Genomic DNA, 22,229 nt, shown 5'->3' on the forward strand with positions numbered 1-22,229 from the left:
TCAAAAGTATAAATGATTTATTTAGTCTAAGACGCGTTATATATGTACTTTCTTTGGCTTTGTAGATACTGATCTCTGCCTGTAAGCTTGGCTTGTCCCTATAAGCAAAATTAGGCCACTGCCTAGGGCGGAAAGTCGACGAGAGGTGCATAATGGTATTTTCATTGCTGGTATTATTGAAAATATACTTTAAAATCAAATATTACAAATTGCACTGCAACTGTTTTAAACTACGAATAAAAATTCAGAGTATGGTCATCAATAAACTCAAATAAATGTATTATAATAAAGGGCGCAATTTGACAAGTCCGCCTAGGGCGCAAGAAAGACTTGAACCGGGTCTGTGTCAAGATTTTGCGAAGCTGTTTCGTGCCCACGATACGCGCTTGCGACCATCGCGCACGCTCGCCGCGCACGCAGTGGTCCATCTCGCTCCCCCCTCACGCCACAAAGAAGAGAGAAACGAACACTCGGAATTAGGGTTCTGTTCACGATACCGACTCAACGCCGGTCCCGACCAGCGAGCCGCTAACGAGGAAATACTGTATGTTTAAAAATTATGGAGAGTTGCAAATATTTGCCGCTATTACTTTTGAATATGTACTCTATAAGGCAAATAGAACAAATAGCACACAACTTTTCAGGTTCGACGAGGTTCCTGGATATCTAGAGCTTTTCCAACGAAAGTTATTGAAAAATTCCATCATTTTTATGATTATATTTTAATTCTGTTCGTTGGAAATTAAAATACTCATGTTTGAACTTGATTTGTACCTCTGCAATCCATTATTCAAAATACTAACAATTCGCGATACAATTGAGCACTTTTGATATATAGCTTATAGTAAAGCCAACTCGCCGTCTGACTTCACCTGCAGACTGGGCTTTTCAATGAGACAATTTCGCTAAAGGTACACATATGGACGTACATATTGCGGTCAAAAACCCACAAAAGAAGAAGCAATGTGTACATATTTCGTATTCAACAAGTAACTACATATGCTCAACATCGAATTGCTAAGCATCGATGACTGTTGCTAATTTTAAACATTATCTTCTACATCACAGAAATAAAATCGGAATTACATTTTTTATCCATTGAAAACTACGTACAACGATTGAAATAATCACAAATGCATTATAAAGGAAGCATATCTAATGAAACGCGTATATGTAGTTTGAACGTTTTATAATAACAAAACGCATATAGTTTGTATAACATATATAACGAAATTTAAAATTTCTGCATTCCGTCTCATCGGCTCGAAAGTTTCAGGAACGTACTGCTCACAGTTTTCACATAAAAATGAATCCAAACACGGTATAAATCGAATTATTAATTAATTATACAATGATGAACGTACGAATGGGAACGAGTGGTGCAAGCGGGGTATAATAATGGCATGTGTTGCGGTGCGCGTAGCATAGAATATGTGTACGTAAAGTGTCAAAGATAGTATACGTATTTGAAGAATATGAATAATACTGTATTATATACAGCAAAATACCGTGCTGCTACTACTACATCACAAACTGTAACTTCATAATAATCTGTACCATAACACGTAACTTACCTTTCTCGATACTTTCTATTTTTCGACAAACGCTTTGTAAATAACTTGGGCTGCTTCCTTTTTGTACCATCCTCCAAATAGCGTTTATTTCTTGCATCTGCGGCTTCCTTCTTTAATTCCATGGCTATGGAATGATCACACATACTTATCAACACTACGATAACGAACCACGCAGGAATGGAACAATTCACAAATTATGAATATTCCATATGTATCAATATCTGCGCAGTAAATAAAACCCCGATTGCTTTCTGCGTCTTCAACGTAGTGCAAGCGGCAGAAAACTGATCAGCTAGCATTGTCGCTGCATTAGTTACAGATGCTGAGAAGCAGAACAAAAGATAGTGTGAAAAGGACGGGTATATGCGTTCTATTCCTCTCTTTCCCATTAGGATTGGTGTATGCTGATGCATTTACATACAGGGTGTCCCACTAAGGAGTGGACAGCGCGATATCTCTTAAAGTATTGTCGATAAAAATATAAAAAAAATAGGGAATTGCATGGTTCGAGGGGGCCCATTTATTAGCGCGAACGAATTTTGTTTTCGATTATTATTTTAAAAGATACGATGGTCAAGTTCGGTTTTTCAAATGGAACTATTTTTTTTGAACACCTGAGTTGATAGTGCGTTCCAAGACAAATTCAATAAGCTTTAATGTATACACTTTATTTCCACTGGTTTTTAAGATATTGCGCTTGCAAAATTACTGATTTTCACTGGAAGAAAACCCTCTGGAATAGGAAGGACCGGGGTCGGTCTTACTGGCGCTACGGGTGGCATTGCCTGTTGAAACTGATACCTACCTGCCAAAGGTCTACGACAGGGTTCGCAGGCCCAAAAGCTGGACAATTCTTTTCCGTCAGAAATGCTACTTAGGTAGGTACATCTGCGGTATCGAGAAGCGCATCGTTACTTTTATTTCGCACTTGCTTCTACGCTCGGATGGCCGGTTCTTTTGGGAGGGATGCAAGTTGGATTGGTTAGGTTAGGAGGAGTGAAAGTTGCTAGACTAAATTTCAACCATAGGGAGCAGATTGTGTCAAAAGAAAAGAATTGTCCAGCCTTTGGGCCTGCCATTTCTGGCGTAGACCTTTGACAGGTAAGTATCCATTTCAACAGGCAGTGCCACCCGTGGCGCCAGTAAGACCGCCCCCGGTTTTTGCCATTCCAGAGGGGTTTCTTGCAGTGAAAATCAGTAAATTTGCAAGCGCAATATCTTAAAAACCAGTGGAAATAAAGTGTATACATTAAAGCTTATTGAATTTGTCTTGGAACGCACTATCAACTCAGGTCTTCAAAAAAAATAGTTCCATTTGAAAAACCGAACTAGACCATCGTATCTTTTAAAATAATAATCGAAAACAAAATTCGTTCGCGCTAATAAATGGGCCCCCTCGAACCATGCAATTCCCTATTTTTTTTATATTTTTATCGACAATACTTTAAGAGATATCGCGCTGTCCACTCCTTAGTGGGACACCCTGTAGAGTATGTACTTCCGGGAATACTTTTGGATTGCAGAAATGTACCCAAGAAAGAATTTTGGATTATCCGATGCATATACTTTTGACGTATCACCTTTGCGCATTTGAACTTTTACGCGGGCCGAGATGTGTCACTCGGTCCTTGGTGCAAGTGAAATACAAAATATTGAGTGAGTGAGAAGGACAGTTTGGGTCCAGCCCAGCGGTTTCAGGAAAGAATCGCAAATTGTGTAGTAGGATCACTTACAGGAGTGTTGGTAATGTGTGCGTGAATCGCGCCAGCAATTGTTTTCTGGCAACGCTGACCCTCGAGGCCAACAAAGCCTCGATCGTCAGAAGCACGCGTAACTGTCGACGAGTAAAGATCGTAAGTACCTTCACGCTTCTTACACCTGCCCTTTTCACTATACGTGCCTGTTATTATGAAAGTGGTCTAAATTCAAAGTTTTCATTTACATTTTACTTATTTTTTACGTATTATATCAACATGATACATAATAAACGTGAAGTTCAATTTCTTTCTTTTTCGACTGACGCCATTTTCATACTAACTGACCCACTTCTACATTTTACTTCCAACCCAAGACTGTATTTAAACAAAGTCCGGGTGAAGTTTCATTACCGTCATAGTATTGTTGTAATTTTTTGTGTAAAATCTATCGTGTGAACTGTGATTGTTTGAGTGTCCGCGTGTTTCTCAAGCTGCGTATCGCCATTGCCAGGCTGCCTCGCATGACACACCTCGCGGAGTGGACAGTCTAGAGACTACCTCGACCATGTTTATTTTACGAGGCATCAGCAGTCGATTTTTCGACGTGCTCAAAGGTGCCTCGCAGCCCCATGACCAAAAATCGCATGGCTCGGGCGACGCAAATATCATGCTGGAGGTAGCGAGAGACTGTCGCACGCGCCTCCCACGCAAAGTGATCATGATCGAGGTAGTCTCCAGACTCTCCACTCCGCGAAGCGTGCCTCGCGCGGCAGCCTCGCAATGTCGATATGCAGCTTCACGCTCAGAGATTCGTGTATTCATTCTCATGTAGACCAGAGATGGGCAAAGATAATATCTAGATATACTCGAATAAAAGATACTTTACGTTTATTCGTTATTCGCAGCTTTGAATAACACGATTTATCTTTATCCTTAATTTATTCAAAGTGAATTTATTCGACGGGTGAAAGATAATTTTTTTATTCGAAGTGAATTTAGTCGAAAGATAATTTCTGTCTTCGAGGATCTTTTATTCGAACTGTCGAATAAGGTTTTCATCTTTGTCCGTAGTTTGTTCGACTTTTATTCGAAGACTTCGAATAACTTTTGATGCGCGATCTCGCCCATCGACCGATCTTCGACGCTGGGTCGCGACCGCGTGATCCGCGTTCTTTTGTCTCGCGACTTCGTCGAAAACGCAACGCCGCACGTCCAACAATGCCGTTTCGTACGGACCCGTCGGTGATCACCACGCGGCGATGCCGCGTCTCTTACATAATACAAATTATTTCAGTTAAAGAAGACAAATTTTTTACCATTGATTTTGCAATTGTTCTGAATAACTACAATTTCATAGTAGCACGGCGTTACTGAAAAATTTGAAAAAAAAATGTGGATATAGTCCTATTGGTCTTATTTACGGACAAGTTTTCAGACATACGGACACTATAAAACTGGCCACATCGAATTTAATTGAATGTAACGGTATACGTACAGTATACAGTCAGTCACGAAAGTCTTCGTACACTTGCAAAATTTAAAACATTTAAAGCAAAAAGAAACGCAAAAAGAAGCAAGGGTTTGGAGTATATTTCAGATATTAACTGATTTATTAGTTAAAATTAAACAAATTATGTAAAGATGACGATGTATTTTACATTTGTTTCCACGAAAATATAAATAGACCGATAGTACGATTTTACATTTACGAAAATCCGCATACAGTTAGCATCGGTAATTTGGGTATATTAAACTGAATAAAATTTGTTATGATAATAATTACAAGAATAATAATCAAATTTTGTTTTACAAAAGATATTGTGATTTTGTGTTTCCGTTTATTTGCATTTTCTAGTAAACAAATGTAAGAAACATCGTCAGTTTTTCACAATCTATCTAAAGTTAACCAATAAATAAATTAATGCCCATCAAACTTCCAAAACCCTAGCTTTTTTATAGTATTCGAAATTTTTCCGACGAAGAGTTTTCCGACTTTTAGAATTTATGGATTGTTAATAAACTTGCGAGATCCATTCGATTGAAAAGAGTTCAAACACGGTATAAATTGGATTATTTCTAGAACTATAAATAATTAAATATGAATGTAACATTTCTAATGTAATAATGCTAAACATAATCCGATTTATATCGTGTTTAAATTCAGTTCCATCTAAAAAATCTCAACAGTACCTATGTTACTGAAACGTTCATGCCGATACAATAGAAAATGTGAAAGTGTTACATACATCCTATTAATATAAATATAATCCAGCGCAAGCAAGATTGTATGGCTCTCCAGCCGAGGCTCGAATCAAAATCAAAAGCCGCCGCCGAATAGCTCAAGTCCTCAGGCTGAGAACCTCAGCTCGAGGCGAGATCGCGCGTCAAAAGTTATTCGAAGTCTTCCAATAAAAGTCGAACAAACTACGGCCAAAGATGAAAATCTTATTCGACAGTTCGAATAAAAGATCCTCAAAGACAGAAATTATCTTTCGACTAAATTCACTTCGAATAAAAAAATTATCTTTCACCCGTCGAATAAATTCACTTCGAATAAATTTATTTATCCGTGATGTTTCGAATGAAGATAAATCGTGTTATTCAAAGCTGCGAATCACGAATAAACATAAACCGTGTTATTCGAAGATTCGAATAACGCATAAAGATAAAGTATCTTTTATTCGACACGTTATTTAAATAATTTTTTATCTAGATAGTGCCCATCTCTGACGTAGACTAAGAAAGTTATGTTATAATTTACCCGCAAAATGTCTAGAAAAGGTATATACATTCGGGTGCAATATAAGCTTCCTTTAGTTGAAAATGAAGACAAATGATGAAAACAGTTTCTAAATATTAGAAGTGAAAAAATTGGAAATTTTAAAACCACAAATGTTGGACATTTGAAAATACAGATATTTTGAAACTTGATATCCTCACAATTACAAGTATTGGAAATGTTTGAATTTCAAAGCTTTCGAACTTGGAAATTCCAGTATTTAGAAATCTGAAGATTCTCCACCTGCGCTAAATCTTGGCTAAAGGAAGCCTATATTGTACACAAATGTACCAACTTGATAATCGTGTACTCTTCTCAGAATTGGGCAAAATGTAATCTAATTATAAATTACTAATTACAAATTACGATTAAAATGTAATTGTGTAATCGATTACACAATTACATTTTAATCGTAATTTGTAATTAGTTTACTTTTTGCCCAACTCTGATTCTTCTATTGCATTTTCTTACGTTCAATAATTTCAATGTTTCTTCGACTCGTTTTTAGATGTCTGACAAAGGAACTGTTCAAAATGTAGAAGAGGAAGGGACTCCATCTCGAGGACGGAGTCCACCCACCTGGGAGCTGCGGTCCCCACAACGGAGTCCGCGCAAGGAGGGGACTCCGTCCTCGCGACGGAGCCCGCGAAAGGAACAGACACCGTCCTCGCGACGGAGCCCGCGAAAGAACGGACACCGTCCTCGCGAGGACGGAGTCCGCCGACGCCATCCTCAACGACTCTGTGGATGGAGAGGGCGGTGGAGTACAGGCAGAAGGTATGTAGATAACCATTTCTTACATTTTCATGAAAGTGTGAAAGCGTCTAGTCATTATTGCAGTAATTAACATAAGATTTATGTTTATTGTTCATATTACAGTACAGCCAGCTGAAAAAACTCTGCGTAAAGGAATTTATGGAGGCGGAAGAGGAGGAAGAGGAGGAAGTCGAGGAAGAGGAGGGAGTGGAGGAAGAGGAGGTAGAGGAGGAAGAAGAGGTAGAGGAGGAAGAGGAGGAAATATAATTAATTATAATTTTTATAATTAATAAATCAAGTTAACAATTACATATTTAGTCGTCATTTTTTTATTCGAAAGCCTTACATCTGTCGGCCATGATTAATTTTCTCGTATTTATTCGTACTTTAGTTGCGAATCATATATTTAGTCAAGAAAGCACGAATAAATACGAGAAAATTATTCATGGCCGATAATTGAATTAACCACGATTAAATTAATTCAATCATAGTGCTTCAAATAAAAATTCTATAACAAAAATATGTATTCCTTTTTTCATTTGTAAGAGATGTTATAAGTATAAATGAATAAAACACGACTATATCGTTTAGAAATGTTTAGAAAAGATATACTCGTGTTTTATTCATTTATACTTATAACATCCCTTATACATTATAGTACACATGCAGCAAATTTTGTATTTATTGAGCCACATTATACTCCGTACATGCCCAATGTAACGTATACATCACATTTAGAAAATGATATTTCCACTGGTTTTTTTGGGAAAAAGAACAATCAAGTGCATGTATTGGCACCATTTTTCAGTTACCTAAACGCAATAAATAATTGTTTTCCGCCGGGAAAATTGTCTGCGTACTAAAGTAATGTCCATCTCTGGTATTTTGCCATATAATTGAGGCAGTGAGAGCAACAACGGACTCACCCACATTTTTTTCGAAAGTGAGTTAGTAGCAATAACGTATTCCAATAGGCTTTACTAATCATATCGATGGCCTAGTGCACACATAAGATAATACAATAATGCAAAAAGTATTTATTTAATTATAAAGTATCATTGAATGATTGATCCTGTGAAAAACGCTAAAAGGGGACATACAATATGTGTGCATTAAGCCATCGATGTACAATAGGAAAATTTTTTGTTTGAAGTAGGTTAGTCCGTTGTTGTTCTAACTGCCTAAATTACTATGACATAAATACGACAGCGATTTCAAGTGATGTATATGTAACGGTAAAAGCGTTAAATTTAATAAATGTATACAATTCCCAGCAGTTCCTACGTCAATGTATGCCTAAAATGAATATAACCTAACCTACAATCGTCCGAAAATGCATACATTAACTCCATCATGCTTTTCTTGTGGCTCGTATATCCAGCTATCGCCTCAATTTTGCTATGATTCAACGTTAGCAGTCCTCCCAAGTAGGCGCCATCTCGTATCCACTAGCTGAACTAAATTTGTTACGTGACTTGCTCTGTATTAACGCCAATATGACGGAATTCGTATTTGGGAGTGCAGACACGAGAATACGCTTTTCGTCCTTATATGAGCAGATTTTGAGCTGGGTGAGGTCTCATTCGAAAGAGGAAGGTTCGGTGCAGCGCCCTCTGGTCATCGTTTGAGTCACAAAACTCTTTTAGTGACCTAAAAATACTTGGATTCATGCGGGTGTATTTTGTCGACTTTTGCACTACTTTGAACACTCAGATTATTAGATATCAACACAATCTCGTCGAGCCATGACCAGAGCGCGCTGCACTGAACCTTCCTCTTTCGAATAAGACCTCGCTCGGCCCAAAATTCGCTCATATAAGGACGAAAAGCGTATTCTACTAAACCCATGTTTCGGGGCAGATTATGTCGGTATACAGCGCACTGCATTACCCGTGTCTACCCCCTTAAACATAGATTACGTCAAACAGGGATGGGGTCCATCGAACGATGGAAATACAGCCCGTCGATTGTTTCTCAATGCACAAGTTTCAGCTGAAATCACTGGAATTGGTTCAACATTAATTAAAACATTTCATATTATACTTTAGGCAATTTTTTTCTCAACAAATATATTTTGAAAATTTATAACTAATTGTATGACATGTTCTACACGTACTTGGTCTCGGTATCAAGTACATTTTGAAAATCCGCGATTAATGTAATACTAAATTAAAAACTCCTGTTCTTTATTACTGGTCATTCCTTCTTCCTATACAATAAATATTTAAAAATTTCGTCACTATACTCAAGACACAGCAAAGTATTACGGACAATATTATGTCTGGTAGTATATGCCGGCCTCTGTGCATAAATTATTAATTCATGGGCAGAAAAAGTACAATATGCACTGCTTCCAATTGTGCAGCTCTCTGGAGAAGCTCAAGAAACCCGACACAAAGATTTTAAGAGAATCAGATGCGAAAATAGTTGAAAATGTTCCCGATTAGCAACAAATGAAGACATACTGTATAAATTACATTTAACGTCCAATCATTATATATCTACCTAGTATGCGAATGAACTCATGTACTAAAGAAATAAAAAATTTAGATCTCGAAGCTGAGGAAGTAATAAGTCCCATTGCAAACATTAACATATCAACGCGACAATAGACGCATATTGCAAATATATTAATAATAACATCTCTGTGATCATGTATCCCTTCTGCTGAACTACCCCACCTTGACCCTAAGGACAGACCGAACGTTGATAACTTAACACAACAATTTGAACAGTGGAACGAGGGGGGAAATTATCGTTGCGTGATTATTTAGAGGAGGGTGTGCAGAAAATATTGCAATTGGTCCGAAAGTGGAACTTTCTGGCGTTTGAAAGATATTCTTTGTCAAATTTGAAAAATGTCGTTGTTTTCGTTACTTCATATGAAATTATTTTTTAATGGGTGTTTATATTAGTTACTCATAAAAGAAGATAATTATCGCAAAAGTCTGGTCTTTAATTCAAATTTGATTTGTTGCTACTTTCCTTTATTATTCGACTTTTCCTTATAACTATGCAACGAAAAGTTTCCCAAGCATTTTACTTAAACCACTGTAAAGGGCATTAAATAAAGTAGCAAATAAACATAATTAAATTTTTTATCTCAAATAAGTTAAGAAAATTGAAAAATAAATAAATAAAAATATCTAAAAAAGATTAAATTACACATCATTTGAAAGGAATATTTTTTCCCTATTTTCGGGCGCAAATTTCATTCCGGTATCTTAAAAGAAAGACCCAAACGGCGACAAATTTTAAATCCGGCCCACGGTACGACACCACGTGGAGAACAAGAGAAAATCGTCCGCGGCATACTTCGCTTCAGAGTTCAAAAGAAACCAGAAAAAATCCTTCCCCAATACCTTTTCTCAGTTTCTATTTTTCTTAATGAACAAATGAATGCATTTGAAAAAATGTATAGTGTTCCATATAATTATCATGTACATGGGAAATTTCACCAACATTGAGCTACCCCTGAATATTGTTCAATTGTGCTCATATCCTGCTCGATTTTATATTTATAAAAAAAGGAACAAATTCAGAAAGTAGGAAGATCATATTTTCATGGATGAAAAATAAGCTCCACCCTAAGCTCCACCCTATTCCACAGGGATCGGTGATTGGTCCGATACCGTGGAATCTCGTGTATAATCGCTTGCTCGAGAGGCATACAGTCACGAGATGCCGCATCATCGGACACGCGGACGACATAGCCCTTCTAGCGTCAGACTTTAACTTAGGGGTCCTCACGTGTAAAATCAGAATCGAAATTACTGACATACAAGATTGGCTAAGAGGAGTGGGCCTACGACTCGCCGAGGACAAGGCGGCGGTGACGTTCCTAAATAGGAAGAGGGTACTGCCCGAGTATTGTATAGAGAACAGCGAATACCACCTGACACCCCCGAAGGAGGTAAAAGTATCTGGGGGCGACACTCGACCGGAGCAACAACTATAGGACGCATATAGCTAACGCCACTGGAAAGGCGGTCAGGATCATGGCATGTGCACAGTAGGGTGGACTTTAGTTACTCTTGTACAAAATTTTTTTTTTTAAATTCATTTAATGCGACCCTTGCAATCTGTTCTACTCGGTAAAAAACTAATTCCCTCCAAATTTCAAGTCGATCGGACAAAGGGAAGACGTGTCGCAACGAGTTTGTTTATGCAAAAAATTTTAATTTTGCGAAAAATGACAAAGTACACATTTTTTCAATCCCACTGGTCATTAAACACTATTTTAATGTAATATTCTTATTATATCAAAGCAAAAATTAAATTGTTTAATGAATTTGTTTAAGCAAAATTTTTAATATTTATTTTTTAAATATAAAATTTGATCTCACATTAATATAAGGAAAAGTAGAAAAAGACAGTTAAATACTTATAATTAAATATTTTATTTATAGGCCTAATTATAATAAGAGTATAAATAATTTTTAAAAATCTGTACTTAATGTTGTTTTATCAATTTTTGGGTATTTTTCCCTATAATCGGTTACAATTTGTAATATGAATTGTTTTTCTTCTTCGTTTTTGCATAACGTTAAATTATAATCTTTCATTAATTTTACTGCTCTTTCTGCAACGTCATTCACAACTTCTAATTTTGTTATAATACCTATCGCTTCGATATAATTATTATTAGTTTCCCATAGTGCTGAATCAATTAAAAGAAAATCTGAATTTATATTGAACCGTTTGAAAAAATTATTTGATTCAGATGATACGAAATGTTGTATTTCCAAATTCGCAAGATTTTTAATTTCTATAGTCGTTGTCATGTATCTCTTATAATTATTATTATTGTTTACATTTTGTAGTGCTTGCACCATCGATCTTTTTGTTTCTACTGAAACTTTTTTATCAAAAAACGATAGCGCCGCATTCTCCGGTGACAAGTACCATAAATGGTTCACAATTTTTTTTAATGCCACATCGCTTATTTCTTCGTTAACATTTTTGTACTGAATTATATTTTTGATGAATTCTAGATCTACACGTGGCGCCATAGCAGCCATTGGGGTCAAAATCCACGGCTCAATATAAATGTTAATTAGAAATACACATGTATCCCTAATGCTACTATACTCTTCCTGGTTGAGAGGAAATTTGTTTGGAAAAATAAATATTTTTAAAGTGTATATTATTTTAGCCATCCACCTCGCATGGTGAAATGCGCCAGGCATTTTGAATGAAATGCCACCGAAAGGAATCCCCCCAAGAAAAATTATTGCTAATTCTAAAAGTTCTTTGTAGTCATCTCTTGGGTGACTCATTTTTGTGTAATTTTTAAAAATTCGATTTTTTTTGTATATCATTAATATGTTTCAGAACGTAATCGTCGTGCGTTCCCGGGATGTAATTATTTTTATTAATTTCAGGCCAACAATTTTGAAATTTTTTAAAAAGTTGAATATTCGGGCCTGTTGTTTTCGACATTTTTAATTCAAAGACCCCACGCAACACAATTTCGTATATGTGATGGCGACAAGGAAAATACAAAAGATCTCTTTCAATTGTTTGTTCTAGCAACACACATGCGCCCTGTAATCGTCCCGTATTTGACGAAGTCGTGTCACAGCATAAAGCTTCTACGTGGTCCGTTAAATTCCATTCTTCTAAGCTTGCAAATATCGCCAAGGCCTGATCGCTTCCACGACTGGAAGGAATCGCAGGTATCCCCAATAATTTTCGTACACCGTTGCACGAAATTACCACTGGAAGTCGCTCCACAGTTTTCTTGTCCAAAGTAGGCAACATCGCGCCATCCCAATGTACAGTTATCCCCCTGAGATTAATTTCTCCGAACATTTCCCGCAGATGTTTGGCGTGATCTGCGCGAAAATTATGGCGAAATCGCCGAAGAGAACTGCGATTAATAATTAATTCATTTGTATTGTGACCTAAGCTCTCTGCTGTTGCCATAATAATACGAACAGCATCGCGATCGCTGATTTTGCACGCATCTAAAGCTGCAACTAACTTTGAAGAAAATGCTTGGACTTTCCCTCTTCTCCTTTTTCGGTCACTCGGCCCAGGTATATTCGAATCACCTTCAACTTCTGAGTCACTGGATACCTGCAACCCCTCAGGAACATTCCCAATGCTCGAATCTAACGGCAAATCTCCAATGCCCGAACCTAACGGTACATTCATCGTCATTTCGTCGCTGGATGACGACGAAGATTGTAGCTGCACTGTTTCTGTAATGTAAAAATAAATATACTGAATTTATTTCTAAAACGTTAGAAATATACTTAAAAGAGTTAAATTTTAAAAATATATGTTACCTTGTACAAGTGATTGTTGACCTTGTTCTTGTAGTGTTTTCGTCCGTTCTTCTCGAAGAGTTTTCCGCTTTTCTTTTTCTCCTAAAGCACGATCACTGGCACCCATTAGTCCAACTCGCCCTTTTTCCCTCTGTTTCAATAGAAATAATTTATCTTCTTCGATTTTTATCATTTCTAAAGCATTCGCATGGGCGATGTCAAATAAATCGTCCAACGAATCTTTGAATTCTTGTTCCCGCTGTATTTGGATTGCAGTTCGACGATTGACAGATTTATATAATGTTCTCCATTTCTGATAAAGAGACTTCAACTTGTCAATGCTATCCGACGTCTTCTTCACTGGTATTCGTGCTTTCTCCCAAAATATTTCAGTTTCTTTTATAACTAGAGTAGCACTTGTTTTAAGGTCCAGCTTTACTTTTCTCATATTATAGAAAAGAACTCGTAACACTTGTCCGTTACTCGGCAATTTTGCACCAACAATTTGTTGTTCGTAGTAGTCCAATATAAACAATTTATCACTACTTCTTGTCTCCATTTTTGCTCACTGTCACACTAACAAATTTCGATACTTCGTGATGCGAATACCTCGAACTCTCGACATAAAATGAGGTTTCTTTTACTAAGGGACTAAGGGACTAGGAAGCAGGTATAAAACTGGAAATAGAAGGATAGCTCTTTGGAAGGGGTACTGGTTATACCGTTGGCAGCTGCAGCGGCCAGAGCCGAGCGGTTCCCGCGCGTAGACAATACAACGACGCGACCGTTTGGCGCGCTCATAGCTCTACTCCGTAATGTAATAAACCAAAATATTGACAATATTGTTGAAACTTTCAAGTAAAATTTCGTATTATACAACCAAAAGATGATATTTTTATGTTATAACAGTAACTCTTATCATTAAAACATAAAATTTGAGTTGCATGTAAAATTAAAGGGAAATTACTGAAAGTTTCAAACTTCAAACCGATTGCGACACCCTTTCCTGTTGTCCAATTGAGTTCTTCTTTTGCAGAACTTATTTTTTTTTTATCTGGAACAGATCTAGGGGGTCGCATAAAAAAAATCAGATGGTCGAAAAATAAGGTCCACCCTAGTGCACAGCCATGACAAATATAGGAGGCTCAAGTACGAAGAGTCGCCGGCTCTATTACTCTGGGAGAAAAGAGCGGACGTTGGAACGAACACCATTGCTCTGAGGAAGGCGCAAAAAGCACTCCCTAAAGATTAATGAGTGTTCCCATATTGCAACATATCTTGAAAACGATATATAAAAAATATGTTATAAAAAAGTTAATGGTTTTTTTGTGCTTTATAAAGCTATATAATCAAATTGTTTAAAATTTGTGGTGGGGAGTATTTTCCTGTTTAAATTGCAAATTTTAAACAAATTGATTTCACAGTTTTATAGGTTATAAAACGCTGTCAAGGCTGCCGTCTCATCGGGCCTTGAATGTGTGCGTACGCTCACACAAGCTAGGAAAAGCGTATACGTATACGCAATGTAGTAAACAAACCGTTTCAACCAACTTACGTTATTTACGATTTCTTACGAATCGACAAGAAGGAAGCTTTTGTGGGTATAGTTGCCTCCAGTAGACATCCGTGCAGGCGGGTCTGGTGCATTTGAACGCTAGTAAGCACCGTACGTTGAAATAATAATTAATTTATGACTCGTGTACTGAGACAGACTCGAGAAATTACAGAATTACGCTTCAACGATTCTCCGTCACCGGCGCTAATGGTATATTCGCGCCATGTACCATCAGAACCGGTGGAAGTCCAAGCTGACCGATAAATGTAGGAAAGACATAGTTGCCAATACGTATCGAGAGTCATATCGCGTTGTTGCCGCATTTCCCCTATTACTGTTTGTCGTCAGGAAGGCTTGAATGAATCACGGCGAAGCGGCTGGAGAACAAAGATGGGCAAAGATAATATCTGGATAAATTAGAATAAAAGATATATTATGTTTATCCGTTATCTCTCTTCGAGCTGCGGATTTGGGCTATTCGGCGATTTCTAATCTCGGTTCGAGAGGCATATAGTGTTGCTTGCGGTGGATTATGTATTAATAAAATGTAAAACGTAATGTTTTTACCCGACTGCGGCACGTAAAGGAGAGTATTGTGTTTATCAAGCTATGTTTGCATGTCCAGATGTTACGCTCTAGAGCCTGTACGGATACACCGGTTTGGACAAATGAGGTGTCTTTAGAAATGTCCTACGATATATAATTTTCAAAATTGTGAAATAGAAATAAAAAAATTGGAAGGACTTGCAAGTAGTGATCTGGATTCGAGGAGAGTTTTTAACATTCCTCACTCCAATGAACTAAACAGGCTGCAGCCCTTACCATACAATATTGCTATATATAACTAAAAAGTAAAAAATAAAAAAAAATTTAAAACCCGACTGCGTAAAAGGGGAACTAAAATGACAAAAACAAGACTTAATTTATTTATATATGGTATAGTATTTATCATAAATGGGATAATAATATGATGACAATTTAAATAATTACAAGCAAGTACCGCAATGACTAAAGAAAGTGTTTCAAGCTAGTAACAAAAAGAGGTGGACAACATCAATGCAAATTCATGCTTATATAGTGACATTTTAACTTCAGCGTATTTTGTAAATTATACATTGTTTCTCTCTTTGGGGAATACTGTTAGCGTTATTAATAGCCCATCGAATCTAATTAGGGCGAACAGTGATACACAATATTGAACGTAATGTAATGTTCGAATGTAATTACATCAAATCATTTATGATAAATAATATACCATGTATAAATGAATTAAGTCCCTTTTTTTGTCATTTTAGTTCACTTTTTAAGTAGTCGGGTTTTTAAAATTTTGTTAATTTTTAGTAACATACTGCTGAGATTTTCCAGATTAAAATCAGTTGAAACACAGTATAAATCGGTTTATTTAATAACCCATGTTTTTCAACGTTCGCCGTTAAAAAGAATCGAGGTAATTTTGAGGTACATATAACTTGCAGCGACAAAGTTTTTCCTTAATATAAAAAAGATTTTCACCAATTTTCACAATGATTCATAAATAATTGTAGAAGATATGGCGATACGATAGAGATTCGCGACGGTATGCAGCGCTGCAGTAGGCGACTTCCGATTTAGATCCTTCTTGTACCCCGTCGTTTTATAGCGTGATCTCAATCGAGACATACAGTATTATTCTTCTTGTATTAATTATTTCACATTTAACACGATATATATAAATTCCGCGCGGCACCATCTGTCAACGCGAGTGCTGTTAAATAGCGCAATATACGCAGTTGTTGACTGTTGGTGGCGTGCGGAATTTATATATATAGCCATATCTTCTACAATTATTTATTAATCAGTGTGAAAATTGGTGAAAATCTTGCTTGTATATTAAAGAAAAATTTTGTCGCTGCAAGTTAAATGTACCTCTAAATTGCCTCGATACTTTTTAACGGCGAACGTTGAAAAACATGGATTATGTCCAGTATTAATTTTTAATGAAATATTATTACATTTTTTAACATAAGAGTTTTGTGCATACATTTTACGGCTTCGCTAGAGTTTTCTGAAGTTATGTTTTAAGTTTCATAACGATCCGTTAATATTTACTCAAGTTATCGTAACTTATGTTTAAAGAAATAATGATTTTGGACGATGAAATTTTTTTTAAACAAACTGTAAACAGAAAAAATGTGTCCCGACGAGCTTTATAACACTATATTTTTTAAAATTCAGTATAATCACATTTAATTTTTCAATCTTTCTTAGCGTTTGGACAATAATTTTTCCCATTGTCGAGCGCTAATCCCCTTATTGCATCCGACCCTTCAATTGCACATTGATTATACAAAATATTACATCCTTCTAAGTATACATAAAAAATATTGATTCGCAAATTAGTGTTGTTTCATTGACATGTTTCCTAACTTCACTACCCAACCTCTCTATCTTTCATTATTGCTATCCTTTTTTACGCTCAGCGAGGCTCTGACGCTAGACGCAGCTATCGTGCCGTATTCCTTCAAGACTTCTCGATAGAAAGAGATGTGGCAACAGCGCGGCAGAGACAGAGAGAACAGAAGATGTGGCAACAATGTGTCAAAAATTCGTCTAGGCATCAACTTCCTTTTATCGACCGCAGTAGTTTCATTAAGGTCCGTCTGTTTACAAGGGACGCTTCGATCGATTCGGACCATAACACAAATGAGACGGCAGCCTTAAGGAGGTTCGATACCGGAGCAAAAATAATGAGAAATCTTTGAAAAGTGTTTTGATCTAATGTCCAAAGTGTAGTCCGCATTGTGTTAAAATTTCAAGTCGATTGACAGCACGGTATATGAAAAAATTGAAATCAAAGTTGCGCTCTTATACACAGGCTGTTATGGGAGAAGCGATAAAATTTCTATAAAATGTTACACAGAGTCCTTAAATATAGTGAGAAAGTCCTAAAAAATGTTGCACTGAAAAGCTTAAGTATTCCTATGAAATTCTAAAGAAAATTTGGACATTTATTGTACGGTTTATTAGATAATTGAATAAATAGACAGCAATGTGCTCGTATTTTTGGAACTGCCTGAAGGAACTGTTTGAAACGTGGCAACGCTGTACGCCAGGTAGTCATCTATACAGGGTATACTTGAACAAAGGATACAGTAAAAATTTGTAAAAACACTACCAAGCTGTAAACATGTATTTAGTAATTTGTTGCGAACCAGTACGAACGCGCAAAGGGACGCCACAAGTATAAAGTGGAAAGAGAAAAAAAGATGGACGCAAAGCGACGTTGCCGCATTTCGCTCGCATATTTTACGCTACTTTTAATGAAAATATTATATTTCTAACTGCATTAAACATACTTTTTGTTTAATTGAATTCCAAAACAAAATATGTAGTAATAATTTTATTAGGAATAGACATGTAAATAACATTTTTGTCTACATATTTTTTTTTTATCTAAGATTGGTATCACTGCGGGGCTCCCATGTATAAGCATAGGCTTACCCCTCTCGCCGCCTGCTCCGCAAGTGAGGTATCGAACCTCCTTAAGGGGAGGTTCTGGTCTAAATGTCGATTTTTTTTATTTCATTTTTCGAATGTTCAATCTTTTAGGAATACGTGTTTAAAAGGATTTGTTGAAATTCGTAAAATTCGCGAAGGTATAGGCATTTGAGTAGCGGCAAATGCATGGGCAACAACCGTCCACTCCGGCGCTCACGTAAAACTTCAAATGCGTTTTTCTTGAAACAGTGTTCTCAAAACGGTGGGGCCTGTATCTTCAAAAGTTATTATCCGATTCGACTCAAACTTTTTTTATTTTGAAGATTATTCTTTTGGATATAGGGGGGGGGGCTAAAAGATTTACAAAAAATGGTAAATTTATAATTTTCAAAGGCGATGAAAGGACGAAAAATACAGGGAAAAGTGATTTCAAACTTGAAGTGTCGTTATTTTCTAAAAAAATGTAATTTTGTAATTTTTTAGCCTCCCCCCCCCCTAGCCAACAGAATAATCTTCAAAATAAACAAGGTTTTAGTCGAATCGGATAATAACTTTTGGAGATAGAGGTCCCACCGATTTGGATCAATTTTTTTACACCTTGACTTTAACGACTCCCCAAGGCTGTCTGCAATGATTAATTATAAAACAAAAAATATATTTCTATAACCTAAGACATCCTTAATACAATGCAGCAAATCCTATTCAATTATATATAGTAGTTTTCCTTTAATTAATTCCTAAATATCACCTATTTTTTTGGGCTCTAGACCAGAACCTCCCCTTAAGTTTTCATTATGTTACGTCCGAAACCGAGATGGTCATTGGTGATTGAGATTCCGGAACGTAAAGAGGGATATCCCTTGCCCCGTTTTTTGGAGTACTGGGCGGGGCAGGTGGATTGATATTGAAGATCGAGGAGGAAAAGGGAAGATGTGCATGTTTCGTCTTGGGACCGTCAGCCAGACTCATCAGTAGGGATATAGCTGACGGCCCCTGCCCTAGACACACGGCAACTAAGAGGAAATAACTTGGAACTTGTATATATATACGAACGAGAGTGGACCATAGGACTTGCGAGAAGAGCAGACCTCTAGCGGCGTTGGCGAAAATTAATCGGCGTGACCCATGTGGTGGGACCGGGACATCACACATTACAGGGTGTCCGCGGGAAGACTGGACAGCTGGATATCTCCTAAAGTACTGGAGATAAAAAATTTTAAAAAATATGTAACTGAATGGTTCGAGGGGGCTAATTTATTAGCCGAGACGATTTTTTTTATTATTATTTTAAAAGATACGATGGTCAAGTTCGGTTTTTCAAATGGAACTATTTTTTTTTTTTGAACACCTGAGTTGATAGTGCGTTAACAAGACAAATTGAATAAGCTTTAATGTATACACTTTATTTCCACTGGTTTTTAAGATATTGCGCTTGCAAAATTACTGATTTTTACTGGAAGAAAACCCTCTGGAATAGCAAGGACCGGGGACGGTCTTACTGGCGCCACGGGTGACATTGCCTGTTGAAACTGATACCTACCTGCCAAAGGTCTGGGTTAGGGATGGCAAGCCCAAAGGCTGAACAATTCTTTTCCTTCAGAAATGCTACTTAGTCCGGTACATCTGCAGTATCGAGAAGCGCACCGTTACTTTTATTTCGCACTTGCTTCTATGCTCGGATGGCCGGTTCTTTTGGGAGGGATGCAAGTTGGATTGGTTCTGATACAATCTGCTCCCTATGGTTGTAATTTAGTCTAGCAACTTTCACTCCTCCTACCATAACCAATCCAACTTGCATTCCTCCCAAAAGAACCGGCCATCCGAGCGTAGAAGCAAGTGCGAAATAAAAGTAACGGTGCGCTTCTCGATACCGCAGATGTACCTGCCTAAGTAGCATTTCTGAAAGAAAAGAATTATCCAGCCTTTGGGCTTGCCATCCCTAACCCAGACCTTTGGCAGGTAGGTATCTATTTCAACAGGCAATGTCACCCGTGGCGCCAGTAAGACCGTCCCCGGTCCTTGCTATTCCAGAGGGTTTTCTTCCAGTAAAAATCAGTAATTTTGCAAGCGGAATATCTTAAAAAACCAGTGGAAATAAAGTGTATACATTAAAGCTTATTGAATTTGTCTTGGAACGCACTATCAACTCAGGTCTTCAAAAAAATAGTTCCATTTTGTTGCGGAACCCCAGTGAGTCCTGATTAAATCTTCCATTCGAACTCTTAACTTGAGCGTACCTTCCCCTCCGGGGGTCGTACGTCTCCGCGTTGGAGGAACAGCTCATTCGATAGTTCAGAGCGAGCAAAATCACTGATTAAACAACTCGACAGCAACCGGGGCGTGGCAGTTACCCACGGTCGGCAATGTAGAAACCGCTTAAATAGCAAGGGATTCACTGCTGTTAGCAATTAATGCGCATTAATTGAGCCCCCAGACCTCGACAAGGTAGCACACCTGGGGGTACGACTCCCGGAGGGGAAGAGACGCTCAAGTTAAGAGTTCGAATGGAAAATTTAATCAGGACTTACTGTGGTTCCGCAACACATTTGAAAAACCGAACTTGACTATCGTATCTATTAAAATAATAATAATAAAAAAAATCGTCTCGGCAAATAAATTGGGCCTCTCGAACCATTTAATTCCATATTTTTTTTAAATTTTTTATCTCCAATACTTTAGGAGATATCGCGCTGTCCAGTCTTAGGTGGGACACCCTGTATAATATTTTTTTTATATCTGCTATAGTTTTCAAGAGATATAGGAAAGTAGGAAATCACACATTAACTTTAAGGGGTGTTTTCGCCCTGAAGAACCGAAAATGGGGATAAACGAAAAATTACCTGATACTTCTATCGAGCTCCTCTACAATCCTGCACAGTTTAAAAAAAAATCGGAATGTTCGGATAACCGAATTTCCCTTGTGACTTGTGAGTCAATTTTGCGCGCTTCCGTGTCATGTTCTCCCGGGCTCGCTGCTGTCGTTTTCGTTCCGCTGTTATCTTTACTGGTCTTTTTAGACTCCCAGAAGATTCGCCTTCCTTCCTAAACCTAACTCGTCGGGCTCTGTAGTATATATTACGTTTGACCGGGTTGTGTTTTTTTAAATTGCTGCAGTATCGGATGTGTGTTACGCGGTTTGTTTAAAGTAAATACAAATTTGCATAATGTCAAAAAAAAAAACACGACGCAAAATACAAGATGAATCTCTAGCAAGATCTAACAAGTCTTCGATACATCGAAACCAGCAGGTCCATATAATGTTGCGCACTAAGCAGCGACGAATCTCGAATTCTGTATTTCTAATCAGATCTTTACAAATATGACACCAATCAAGTGCTTATGTTTTCTCGGTGAAATTGGCCCAACGAACGACATAATTCGGATCATAATTAAGGAAATAACATGAAAAATTGATTTGCACAATGTAAAATTAACTTCGTTAAAAATAGTCCGATTTACATAATATTTGTTATGATTTTCATCGGAAAAACATAAGGAATCCATTGGTATCATCGCCATATTGATTCGATGAAGAAAATAAAGAATTTCATTTTTCAAATAAGCTGTGAATCATCACGTGAGCGACTGGCGAAACTCGGCGAAGATAAAACGGCACCGCGCGGTTGAACGAGAAATACATACACTTATACATTACAATCTTCCGGAACGTGCTTGCTGCATGGAGCTGAAATAAAATCAAATATCGTTAATTTTCGCGACACTACTAACTCGCTCATATTCAACTGATAATAACAGTTCATATAGTTTTAGATGCAGTGTTCCTTCCTCTATCTAAAGGTATAAAAATCATCTTTCTATCTCTTTCCGTTTGCGAGTAGTAACGGCGAAACGGGGTTGCATATTTCGTGACATCCAAGTCTTAAATTGGCCTCCCATAGCCGTTGCGTACCTATGTAATTCGGGGGAAGCCGTAGTTCTACGTCAAAACAGAGCTGACTACGATGATACGAGCCTGTAGGACCGCGACGGGGCAGCCTATAATGTGCTCGCTGGATTCCCACCTCTTCGTTTTATTATACGGGAGAGGGGTGGAATCTTCAGGTACATTCATAGAGACGCCCCTCTCGCAGGTGCAGAGAAGGGGGAACTTAAGTAGTT

General features: G+C 37.4%; 2 protein-coding genes and 1 long non-coding RNA gene across 8 annotated transcripts in view; 1 reads left to right on the forward strand and 2 right to left on the reverse strand.

Annotated features, from left to right (window-relative positions):
* LOC143374872 (uncharacterized) overlaps nt 1-22,229 on the reverse strand; it is a 617,708-nt gene that overhangs the window by 348,024 nt on the left and 247,455 nt on the right. The window lies entirely within an intron of this gene.
* Nucleotides 1-22,229, forward strand: part of Wech (tripartite motif containing 71 protein wech) — a 320,032-nt gene that overhangs the window by 280,051 nt on the left and 17,752 nt on the right. The gene's annotated exons all lie outside the window — the stretch shown is intronic.
* LOC143372778 (uncharacterized) lies at nt 12,440-13,975 on the reverse strand. Its single transcript, XM_076819354.1, has 3 exons — nt 13,100-13,975; nt 12,747-13,012; nt 12,440-12,643 (listed from the first exon to the last, which is right to left on the reverse strand). Exons 1-3 carry the CDS (start codon nt 13,635-13,637, stop codon nt 12,590-12,592), a joined length of 858 nt encoding a protein of 285 aa, XP_076675469.1. The 5' UTR covers nt 13,638-13,975; the 3' UTR covers nt 12,440-12,589.

Source organism: Andrena cerasifolii, chromosome 1 (genome assembly GCF_050908995.1).
Source record: "Andrena cerasifolii isolate SP2316 chromosome 1, iyAndCera1_principal, whole genome shotgun sequence".
NCBI lineage: Eukaryota > Metazoa > Arthropoda > Insecta > Hymenoptera > Andrenidae > Andrena > Andrena cerasifolii.